The sequence below is a fragment of the Megalopta genalis genome, chromosome 14 (genome assembly GCF_051020955.1).
Source record: "Megalopta genalis isolate 19385.01 chromosome 14, iyMegGena1_principal, whole genome shotgun sequence".
NCBI classification, from domain to species: domain Eukaryota; kingdom Metazoa; phylum Arthropoda; class Insecta; order Hymenoptera; family Halictidae; genus Megalopta; species Megalopta genalis.
Window position 1 is genome coordinate 9875860 of NC_135026.1, and position 12725 is coordinate 9888584.

At 39.1% G+C, this 12725-nt stretch overlaps 1 protein-coding gene across 1 annotated transcript in view; it reads right to left on the minus strand.

Moving 5' to 3' along the window:
• LOC117225758 (uncharacterized) overlaps positions 1–12725 on the minus strand; it is a 109427-nt gene that overhangs the window by 11684 nt on the left and 85018 nt on the right. The window contains exon 3 of the mRNA XM_033479508.2: positions 10766–10820. Within this exon, the coding sequence (XP_033335399.2) occupies positions 10766–10820 (55 nt within the window). The remainder of the gene's footprint in view (positions 1–10765; positions 10821–12725) is intronic.

Below are 12725 nucleotides of genomic sequence, written 5' to 3' on the forward strand. Positions count from 1 at the left end.
TCTATGACCACAAGGGTTGTTTCCGCCCGTTTCCGAAGAACACAATAGTATATTCAAGTTAATTTTCAAGTAAAACGATTCGAGCGAAGCAACCCTCCTGCGACCGAGCCATCGTCGATATTTTTTCGTTCGAGCAGAAAGGGTTGCTTCGCGGCATCGAAACAACGAAGACGAGCCCCGAGTGTGTCGCGGTTGCCGACCGGATCGCACTGTTTTCGCTGGTTCACGGTTCGCGTTCAGCTTCCGGAAACGCGGATTCAGCCACGCGGTTCTATTCACCCTCGAACGTGGCGATCCTCGCCCTGACGCTCTCGGCCTGCTCGCACATCGCAGCGGATCGCACTGAAGCATTTCCGGCCGGCCCGTATCAAACTTCTATATAGTTTTGCGAGGGGCTTCGCGTAGCCGCTAATCGGATATAGCCGAGTACGTGTGCGCCATCGAGTCGTTGCGAACCAGCGTGCATTCCTCTTTCTCAAGGTGATGGAAACCGTGTATACTCTCGTTTTGACCTCTGTCGATTACTTTGTTGGATTCCGGGTTCACGAATCGTGAATTAAGTGGCAAATAGTAAGTAAATATCATGTACTATTAACTAGCACATAGCAAATAGATATCGAGTACCTTTAAATACCAAATAGTAAATATTGGGTTGGCAACTAAGTAATCGCCGATTTCAGTTATAGATGTCTCTCAGTCTCATTTTTATGATATCCGTAAATGTTATATTATAAAATTATTATTATTATATTATATACTGGGCTTCGACCGCTTATTGGCTTGGCTGCCTCGAGCTTCGCCTGTCATTGGTCAGTGTTTTTCGTTAATAACTCGTTAACGATGCCTCTGAGAACATTTTTGCAAAGAAAATAGTTACTTCAAATGTCCTCAGAAACCCCTCGTATCCTGTGATTGCGTAACTTTTGGGACACCATGTAGGCCAAAGCGATTTTATTTGGGAACTATTGGGTTGGCAACTAAGTAATTGCCGATTTCAGTTACAGATGTTTCTCACTCCCATTTTTACGATATCCGTAAATGTTATATTATAAAATTATTATTATTATTATTATTATGTTATTTTTTATTATCCGCGAATGTTAGCAACTGGACAAATTGAATGCAGCGGTCAAGGAAAAGCGACCAGAATTGGTCAATCGTAAAGGTGTCATTTTCCAGCAGGACAATGCTAGGCCGCACACGTCTTTGTCCACTCGGCAAAAATTGATGGATATCGGTTGGGAATTGATGTTACACCCACCATATAGCCCTGATCTCGCGCCATCGGATTACCACTTATTTCGATCCCTGGACAACTCCCTTCGTGGTAAAACTTTTAACGATGATGACGCTGTAAAATCTCACTTAACTAGGTTTTTGGCCGGAAACGATCAGACTTTCTACGAGCGTGGAATTTTCAAGTTGTCAGAGAGATGGCAAAAGGTCGTCGAACAAAATGGAAAATACATTACAGATTAAACTTCGTTCCAAGTAAAAGAAAATTTTTTATTTCATCGAACAAATCGGCAATTACTTAGTTGCCAACCCAATAGATATCTTGTTTTAAATCATGCGTGTATTTTTGAAAGTAAAATACTTTATTCGATCGAGAGAATGTACTTTTAATAATAAAATCTAGTATTACTTTTCAATAATTCTTGTTGTTTTTATTGTCTAGTGTGATTCGAGGAACATAAATAAAGGGTGTTCCGAAATTATATTCGCTCGGGTAATCCTCTTTCTGAGGTCGTACGAAGTAAGTTTTTCCTTCACAAAAATTTTTCTCGAGGCATCGTTAATAAGTTATTAACGAAAAACGCTGACCAATGATAGGCGACCTCGGCTGGCGCGAGGCGGCCGAGCCAACGAGTGGTCGAAGCTCAGTTCCGCTTATTGGCTCAGCCGCCTTGCGCCAGCGGAGCTCGCCTCTCATTGGTTACCGTTTATCGTTAATAACTCTTAAACAAAGCTGCGGATTGCATTTTCGCTAGGGAAAAAGTTTCTTCAAATGATGTCAGGAGCCCCTTATTTCCCGGGAGTAACCATTTTAGGACACCCTGTATGCTGCCGATGCTCTTCTATAACCCATTTACCTCTTCAAAACTACTTCTATTGCTTCGGCCATGTTTTCTTTCGACCAGCTGTGCCTGTCAGCTTTTTCGTTGACATTTCGGTGGCATCTGAACGTAAAAAAAAAACGGACATTCTGTATATCCGTGTGAATAATTTAAAAAAAAAATAGTTTAGTATAACTGTCTAATGTCGTAAAAGAAGCATGGAAAAATTGGGTTGAAGACATAGAAATTGGGACAATTATCCTATTCGGCACCATGTGATGTGTCGAAAGAGTAATCGTCGTCTCGGCGTCGCACAATTAGCGCGCGAGTTCTTCATTTTTTCGCCGTGAAGTCACGCGGGTAGGTGACCCGAGGATCTCGCGTGACCTATCCACACGTAGAAGAACCGAGACGACCGAAAGAGGTCGCGAAAGTGAGTCACCGTTTGCGTTGCGTGCCAGCAACAAGAGCGATCAGGTTGTCCGGCTCGCGTAAGCTCCTGTTTCTTCCACTCTACTCAGCAATTTGTTGAAAATATTCCTCAGAAATCGTTCGCTTCGCCACTTCAATCCCTTGAAACATTGACGTACTTCACGCTTTCACGGATTGGCCCGTGGAAATTCTTGATCATTACAATTAGATCAATTATTTGGTCTCTCGCAATTAGCGCGAACGCTGCACGGTGGTCTGGTAAGCGGTGGTTTATGGAAAAACGCTAAATTTGTAGACAAAATAAGTAACGAACAAAAATATAAATAAATAAGTAACGAACAAAAATATTCGATCTTTCATTCCGATTAAATAGATTAATTATTTTTTTTTACGCAACGCTCAAATGCAAAGTGGTATACTTACGTATGAATGTAAAATTAATGTAAACTTTAATTTTTTTCTTTATTTTCAGAGGTAAAATACTATAAATAAGTTAATAGCTACATTTGAGCCACGTTACACGAGACAAATAATTTTGACCGACTAAATTCAACAAATAGCCCACTAAGGCGTCTTTCGCCCGGTGAACCTAATTCCGCGAATCCGCGAAAGATCCGGCCTGTCGCTTACGACTTGGCACAACCGTCTCACTTCGCCGCACTTACACCCGCAAAATTCGCTTTTCGCTCAAGCCGTTTCCCTTTTGATACTTTCTCTCTCTCTCGCAAGAAAGTCCCCGACCAGCGCGTCGGTCGCTTTATCGTAAAACGCACAGTTCATTTAACGCAAGATTAATCGCGCTCGTCGTCGCGGCCGCCGTGACGCGAGACTAGACCGTTCTGTGGATTAGACGAGAAACTTGGAACTAGAATGCCATCGTTTCCATAGATTAGTGCCTTTCGTGCTGCAAACAGGACACAAACGACTGTGCGTTATCCGATGGACACGTATGCAGTTCATGAAGCAGTTTAAATCGTTGAATGACTCGGTGTCTATAACAGGAATTTAGAGATTGAATCTTATCGGTTTGAAGATATAGAATATTATCGGTTTAATTATCGGTATTAAAGATTGTCGGATATATTGGGTTGGCAACTAGGTAATTGCCGATTTGTTCAATGAAATAAAAAATTTTTTTTACTTGGAATGAAGTTTAATCTGTAATGTATTTTCCATTTTGTTCGACGACCTTTTGCCATCTCTCTGACAACTTGAAAATTCCACGCTCGTAGAAAGTCTGATCCTTTTCGGCCAAAAACCGAGTTAAGTGAGATTTTACAGCGTCATCATCGTTAAAAGTTTTACCACGAAGGGAGTTGTCCAGGGATCGAAATAAGTGGTGATCCGATGGCGCGAGATCAGAGCTATATGGTGGGTGTAACATCAATTCCCAACCAATATCCATCAATTTTTGCCGAGTGGACAAAGACGTGTGCGGCCTAGCATTGTTCTGCTGGAAAATGACACCTTTACGATTGACCAATTCTGGTCGCTTTTCCTTGACCGCTGCATTCAATTTGTCCAGTTGCTAACATTCGCGGATAATAAAAAATAACATAATAATAATAATAATAATAATTTTATAATATAACATTTACGGATATCATAAAAATGGGAGTGAGAGACACATCTATAACTGAAATCGGCGATTACTTAGTTGCCAACCCAATAGTTCCCAAATAAAATCACTTTGGCCTACATGGTGTCCCAAAAGTTACGCAATTACAGGATAAGAGGGGTTTCTGAGGACATTTGAAGTAACTGTTTTCTTTGCAAAAATTTTCTCAGAGGCATCGTTAACGAGTTATTAACGAAAAACACTGACCAATGACAGGCGAGGCGCGAGGCAGCCAAGCCAATAAGCGGTCGAAGCCCGGTATATAATATAATAATAATAATTTTATAATATAACATTTACGGATATCATAAAAATGGGAGTGAGAGACATCTATAACTGAAATCGGCAATTACTTAGTTGCCAACCCAATAGTTGCAGCTACAATTTATACGATCCTTCTCGTAATACCATAAGCTTTCATATGAAACAAATCTGACGTCTAACTATATTCCCTTGTTTTTTGATAATCCTTCTTGAAGTTTAGATTGCAATCATCTTTATATTACTTACATGTCAATTTAAATTTGCCTAAACCGCAATTAAGTAACCAAAATATAGGTACCATTATATAGAACAATCTATATAAATAGTATTTTAGCGCTCCTAACGCTCCAATTTCATAACGTTTCATTTATTATTATTACAGAGATATCTGATAAAAGTAATATTCCGGTTGTCGAAGCTTCAAAGGGTTGGCAGTTCACAGGAAGAAACATTTTTTCCATACATTAAGGTTGAGAAATTGATTTTTTGCCAAAAATTACCTCGCTCCGGACCACTGTGTTGTTGTGCAAAATGACGGGCTGGTATCGCGACACACGACCCGCGGACGCTCCGAACGCTTTCGATTTCCATTAGCAGCACGTGTATAAGCCCTCCTGATCGCCTGGCATCAAGCCAATGAGCAATTAATCCGAGAAGCCTGAAATTGATCCGCGCGGCGAAAGTAATCGGGGCTGCTCGTCCGATATACAAATATCGACCTAATTTCGACAAAGGCTCATTTGGCGCGCGTCTGAGAGCGGTTCTCCTTGCCGCGAACGGGGACAGAAAAATCGCGATTGTTCGATCCTGGATCTTTAATGGAGGCCACAGAAATCAATCGTCAATTTTCCAAAAGATAAATTTCGAAAATTTCGAAAATGTGCATTTTCGTAGCACTTTTTACACCGATTCGAGTCACGTGCAATTATTTCGTCAACTAATTTCACTAAGGATAAACAAATTTCTTTTTACGAGAAGAGAATCGGATTAAAAAGTCCGTACCAAATTCTCTTCAACACCGTGTATAGCCTTCGCGCGACAAGAAGACACCTCTGTGCTTACATTCTCCCACTTACTAGCTGCGGTACTCGGGGCAGCTAGTAGGGGGCAGCTAGCAGAGGTGCCTTCTTGTCGCGTGAGGACTATACACAGACCGCAGTAAAAATTTCATCTCGAGAACTTGATTATTGTTTTAGTGATTTCATAATTATTATTCCATAATGTACATATATTTTTTTTATATAAATATAAAACAATGCATATAATAGTAGTAATAGTATATGTTCTAGTTAAAATTACTAAGTCATGTTAAAAATGTTTGTAAATCAACATTCTAAGCAATTATAAGCAAATACATAATGGAAAAATGAAAAAGATAGTTATCGAGAGTTAAATCCTCCTAGATATCACGCTGCTTCCGGATGAATGATAAACCCTCGTAAGATACAGTGGATAAAAAAAGTATTCGTTCACATAGAACTAGTGCAACGACTTTGTATAAACAAATGGTACACCAACGAGACCTGTATTAATTAATAGTCTCTCTTCATAATTTTTAATTACTTGAAATTTAATAGTTCTCCAATTTCTCTGTAGCTTTCGTCATGTGAAAAATCACATTATCTCGCACGGGCACAGACGATTGGCTTCTATTGGCCGCCATCTATTTTCGTATGAACGTTAAACATACTTTACCCTCGGAGCTGACTCGGTGTAACAGTCGGTAACGTATTTCTAGCCGTGACAATAGCATTGAGTAACAATAGTAACAATAGTAACAATAGTAACAATAGTAACAATAGTAACAATAGCATTCAGATTAGCGTCGTATAAAATCGAAAAAAAAGAAACAGGAAAATTTAATAGAGTTAACGGTGTCTAGTAATAGTAACAAAACGTAAATTTGTTTCAGTTACTTCAAATAAAAAGATATATCAAAAAAGCCGGTTACACCATTGTTTTTCTGTAATTTGGACGAGTTTAATGAATATAATTTTTGTATCACTTTTGCATTCTTGTTTTATTTTTATTTACGACTTCTTGTTGTATTTTTATTTACAACTTGTTCCTTGAGTTTTTTTTTAAACAAGATCAAGCTGAAAATACGTCGAACCATTATTAGAAATTTAACAAATTAGTTTCCGATACGGTTATGAAAACTACAGATCAAATTTTACTTGATCAATTCAATATCTTTGATTTAATAATGTTGTTGTTAGAATGTTCGATAATTGTTTTTATATGTGAAGTGATCGTATAGGCACAATAATCGACACATATACCCTAATTGGGTGACGATTTCAATACACTGGGTGAAAATGAACCCGGAATTAGTTTATACACAAACTAAGAATATTTTTACTTTAAAAATATTATTAAGAGTATAGGTCGGTGGGACACGAGTAAATCTCGAAAAATGAAATACGATAGGGTACATGCATCATTTGTCAACCTTTTGTGAAAAGCAGAGAAACAAGGGCGATCGATTCTGCGAAAACAGGCAGCGTTCATTTTCGTCGAGATTAATGTCCGTTTGGTCGATGTGTCCGGGAGAGAACGGAGCGGGAAAGGGGTAAGCGTGTTTAAAAGCGAGAGAAGGAGAGAAAGGAAAAATGAGAGAAGAGAGCAGAAAGAAGGAATAATATCGAGAAAGAGAGACAAGAACAAAATAGAGATAGATAGATAGATAGATAGATAGAAAGAGAGAGAGAGAGAGAGAGAGAGAGAGAGAGAGAAAGAGGAACTGGAGAGAAGAGAAAGAAAGAAATAATAAATAAAAGAGAAGAGAGAAAAAAATAGAAAAAAAGAGGAAGAGAAGAGTGAAAGAAAGAGAGAAAAGGGGAGAAGGAGGGGGCAAAAGAGAAAGAACGAAATAGTGCGAGATAAGAAGAGAAAAAGGTAGTGCAAAATAGAAAGAGAAAAGGAAAGAATGAAAGAATAGAATCGAGAAAGAGAGACAAAAAAATAAATAGAGATACAGAGGGAAAATGTGGAAAGGAGAGAAAGAAAGAAATAATGAACAAAAGAGAAAAGAGAGAAAAATGGAGAAGAAGAGAAAGAAAAGAGGGAAATAGTCAAACAGCGGGAATGAATGAGGAAGAGAAAAAGATACAGCAAACTGATGAAAAAGAGAGTAATGCAGAGGAAAACGAAAATGGAGAGAGAGAGAGAGAGAGAGAGAGAAACAGCTAAATAGTGGGAGAGAGAAGAAAAGAAAGAGAGACAGAAAGAAATAAAAAGCAGAATATAAAGAAAGGGAGGAAGAAAGAGTGAAAGAAAAAGTATAACAAAGAGAAAGTGAGAAAGAAAGAACAGAATAGGGATAAAGAAAGAAAAGAGAGTAAGAGAAAGAAGAATAGTAGAAAGGGGAGGAAGAGAGGAAGAAAGAATAAAGTTGTGAGAAAAGAAGAAAATTTGGAGGAAGAGACAGAGAAGTATACAGCAGAATAGACAGAAAGAAAGAGCGGAATATATACGAAAAGAAAAAGAAAGGATAGAATAGCCAGAAAGAGAAAGCAGAATAGAGAGGATGAGAGAAAGGGAGTGCAGAATATAGAGTAAGAGGAAAAAAGGAGTAGAATAAAGAGGAAGAGAGAAAGAATAGAATAGAATAGTGAGAATGAGAGAAAAAAGCAGAATAGAGAGAAAAGAATCGAATAGATGCAATGGGAGACAGCATAGAGAGAAACAGAGAAATAAAGAACAGAATTAGGAGGAGAGAGAGAGAGAGAGAGAGAGAGAGAGAGAAAGAGCAGAACTGAAAGAATGAGAGAAAAAAGAGAGAGAGAGAGAGAAAAGAGAGAGAGAGCAGAACGGAAAAATAAGAGAAAGAGAGAGAGAGCAGAACGGAAAAATAAGAGAAAGAGAGAGAGAGCAGAACGGAGAAATAAGAGAAAGAGAGAGAGAGCAGAACGGAGAAATAGGAGAAAGAGAGAGAGAGAGCAGAACGGAAAAAATAAGAGAAAGAGAGAGAGAGCAGAACGGAAAAAATAAGAGAAACAGAGAGAGCAGAACGGAAAAAATAAGAGAAAGAGAGAGAGAGCAGAATAGCGGGAGAAAGAGAAAAGGGGAGGAAGAAGGGAGGAAGTGCAAAATAGGAAGAGCGACGCGGAGAGAGAAACGCGGGCGAAGGGAGCGCAAATAAAAATATGCGGACCCGGTCAGGATGCAATTTTGAGGCAGATGTGCGGGTACGAGAGAGGGAGATCATTGCACTCCGTGGGCAAGGAGCAGCTGAAGTAGCGTGAGAAAATGCGGCGACCGCTCCGACAGATGATAATGACCGAAGGGCAGAGTCAGGGCCGTAACCATTTAGCGGATTTACCGCGAACCACCGTCTGAAAACTACTTTCCATCGTCTATGACGGTTCCCACTCCGCCGGCTTTCAACACATTTTCCCGGGAAATTCGTTGCGGTCAATTAACGTGCCCATGCTATCATCGATGATCAAATTTAACACACTGTTCGCAGTTTCTTTCCGCGAAGCTTCACCAGGCGTATTCTACAAGTACAAATCAGAATAAAAATGTTTTATCAACATCGGCTTTTCGACGCGCTATTAAAGTGTTGCGATAGAAATACAAATCGATAACGGACTGACGTTTTGTCATTACATCGCCGTTATCTTTCTCGTATCTTTCCATAAGGCTAACGTTTACAATGTTTCCAGTTATTATTTACATTGTGAAATGGAATCGTAACAAAATGTATCAATCAAGAAAGCTGTCCGTTGTCAACCTGAATTTTTGCCGTAACTTTTTAACAAAGCATTTCAAAATCTACATTCAAATAATGTTCTTTTTTAAAATTCTTACTTGGAAAGTATGCCGGTCAAATTTCATGGAATGAAACTGGGACACCATGTATATAACTACATAGTAGATGAGAGTTTGTGAAATACGAAGAAGCTTTTATATTTATACGATAAAAAATTTGACTTAGTAATTTGTCACATCAAATTCGCTTTTTGGTAAATGTAAAGATCAAATAACGAATTACAGCTCGAATTAAGTTGTCAGGTGATAGCGTAAAATAAGTAAAGCTAGTTTCGCCAGTGTTGTCAATATGTAATAACAGACGTAGCGAAGCAGTGCTGCCAACATCGTCGCATTATTAAGTTAGATTTTATGATTACAGTAACTAGCGAACTTTGATTTTTTTTGTTTTATTACACTCGAACATGCCTTCTGTTTTGGTTCATTTATGAAGAACTATATATTAAATAAATATATTAATCACATGATTACTGATAGTTACTGAGCTGGCTCCATCACTTTGGGACGCACCTTAAATCAAGCTACTGGAAAAGCGACGCAAATCTCAACACTCACGATTCAGGAGAACAATGTGAATGACTTTGGATAAAATTTGCACGAATACACTCGTGAACGTTTCAGATTGTTTGAGCACGTTTGATGCTGTTTCGAACTGTCTGAGCACGTTTGGCGCTGTTTCAAACTGTCTGAGCACATTTGGCGTTGTTTCAAATTGTCTGAGCACGTTTGATGCTGTTTCAAACTGTCTGAGCATGTTTGGTGCTGCGTCAGATTGTCCGAGGTACGTTTGATACTGTTTCAGACTGTCTAAGCACTGTTCGATCAGTTTGTTTGAGCACATTTGATGATGTTTCGAGTTGTTTGAGCACGTTTGACTCTGTTTCAGACTGTATGAGTACGTTTGATGATATTTCAGGTCGTTTGAACACGTTTGACTCTGTTTCAGACTATATGAGTACGTTCTTTTATGATATTTCAGGTCGTTTGAACACGTTTGATACTGACTGACGCTGTTTCAGACTGAATCAGTACGTTTGATGCTGTTTCAGGTTGTTTGAGCACATTTGATGCTGACTGATTCTATTTCAGACTGTATAAACAACACGTTTGATGCCGTTTCAAACTGTATGAGAACGTTTGATGCAGTTTCAGACTTTATGAGCACGTTTGATGCCGTTTCGGGTTGTTTGAGACGGTTTCGTGCTTCTCGCGGTCGCGTTGCATCATTGAACGGGCCAACGATGGGACGTGGTAAACCGCCACCGGAATTAAGTTGATTCAGATGGCCAGTAGCCGACAGTAGCGACATGTCGAAGGGTTATAATCGGCCGGCACGATTGATATCCCGGGTGCATCGCGGAGGGTGCAGACAATGTAGAACGTCCACCGACAAGCGGCGTCCATCCTTTTCAATCCATCGTGGGAGATTTGGTCAATGAAACGAAAGCGCACCGACCATGCTGATCCAGTACGATCTGATGCGCCGGCTTTCATTGCCATTTAGGGTTCTTTACCGGAGCACCATCGGGCACGATAATGAGAATAAAAAAGGCAAGACCGAGATAGGTGGAGGGGAGACGAAAAAGAGGCGGAGATACATCGATGAAACGTGACTCACCGTTTGTTAAACCGCCGCAGCTGTCCGCGTCGCTCGTCAAACCGTTAGAGATCACCTGAAACAAATACACGTACGCTTATATTAACGGAGATGTTCCGACAGTTGTCAATCAACGTCGATGAACGTTCCTATTCTATCGGTGTCTTCCTTCGAACCGGTTGCATGACAATTCGCGGGAAATTCGTCGCCTTTTTCGTCGATCCAGCGGCTTTTATAGCCTTCTTACATGTATAATATTGGCTTGGCAACGAAGTAATTGCCGATTTGTTCAATGAAATAAAAAATTTTCTTTAATATAACATTTACGGATATCATAAAAATGGGAGTGAGAGACATCTATAACTGAAATCGGCAATTACTTAGTTGCCAACCCAATAGAGAGGGCACGGTGGTCCAGGAACCCGCTTTGGATGGCCAAAAATCAATTTATCAAGAGGACTACGTTGAAAATGTTGTTACTGATTTTGTCTATGTTAGCCTAACAAAATTTGTTCGGCATCGTGTTCAATGAACACTGTATACGGTATTGAGCCGAAATGTGGCTACAACAATTTGCAGCTGCAATCGTGAGACAATGTTCTGTTACGTGATATTTGTTACATACTTTGAGCGCAATATAATTTTTAATTGATCGACTGAATCTTTCACTTGTACGTGTAACGATACGTAAATAAAATATATCTAAATATATATTATATTATTATAATATATACATAATATATAATATTATATTATTATATTTTATATAATAATATATATAATAATATATATAATAATATATTATTATATTTTATATAATAATATATATAAAATATATATTATTATATTTTATATAATAATATATATAAAATATATTATTATATTTTATATAATAATATATATAAAATATATCTAAATATGAGCCGTTTATTTTGAAAGTGGCATAAGTCACTTTGTTTTTAAGTCGACATATTTAAGGGTTTGCGTTTTGACACGTTTAAAAATATGGATGCTAACTTTCGAGAAGATTCACTTGTATTTGTTATCTCAGGATACTGATATTTTTCTCAGTATAAATAATTTCGTATAAACATTAAAAAATCACCACTTTTCATTACAGTAAAGTGACTTATGCCACCTTCAAAATAAACGGCTCATATATAAGTGCATTATTAGATTTTGTGCATTATTAACAAACTATCCGAAATCCGAATACAAATATGGTACGACTTGAAATCATTACTGTTTGTGAAGAACGACCGAAAGTTCAATCAGTCGGGAATTTAGGTTTCCAGTGGCATCGCGCGCGCGGAGCCTATCAAACTGTTACGCTGTAACATTTAATTGTGATGAAACTGCCGATTGGCGTCGCGTTCATTGTACTTTCGCCCGCTTTCACTCTCTCGCGGCTTGTGCCGCGGCCGCGTACGGCAGCGTTCCACACGTGTGTGTGTTTCTCTTCCCGTTTTTGTAGGTTTTGTTATCTGCCGTGCTTCCGGCGAGTGACGACGCCGCCTCGTTAGCGGTATCGTTAGCATTAATCAAGCGGCCGATATTTACGTAAAACGAATCTATTGCGATTCGACGGATTCGCGCGGGCGCGCGCGCGCGTCGGGAAATCGGAGGAACAAGATCGGAAAGTGTTCCTCCGAGAGCTTGCTCGCGGATCGATTTCTAATTCAAGGTTAATTAGCCGGGTTACAGTGCCGTGGCTCTTTAATATTTATGCGCGAGATCTCGAGCTGCTGTCTCTGATCATCCAGCAGGAAAGTTCGAGAGACGCGGGTACGTGTAAATGCCGAGTGCAGAAAACACCGATAAGAATTATGGGTCCAGTGGAACCCGTTCTATTATACCGACGTTCATGTCCAATGTAATTGACTCGCATAAAGGAGGTTCTAATGCTGAGAAGTAGTAAACAGACCGTGGATATTTATATTGCAAAATGAAAAAATAAGTCTGTCGCGACTAACAAAAGATA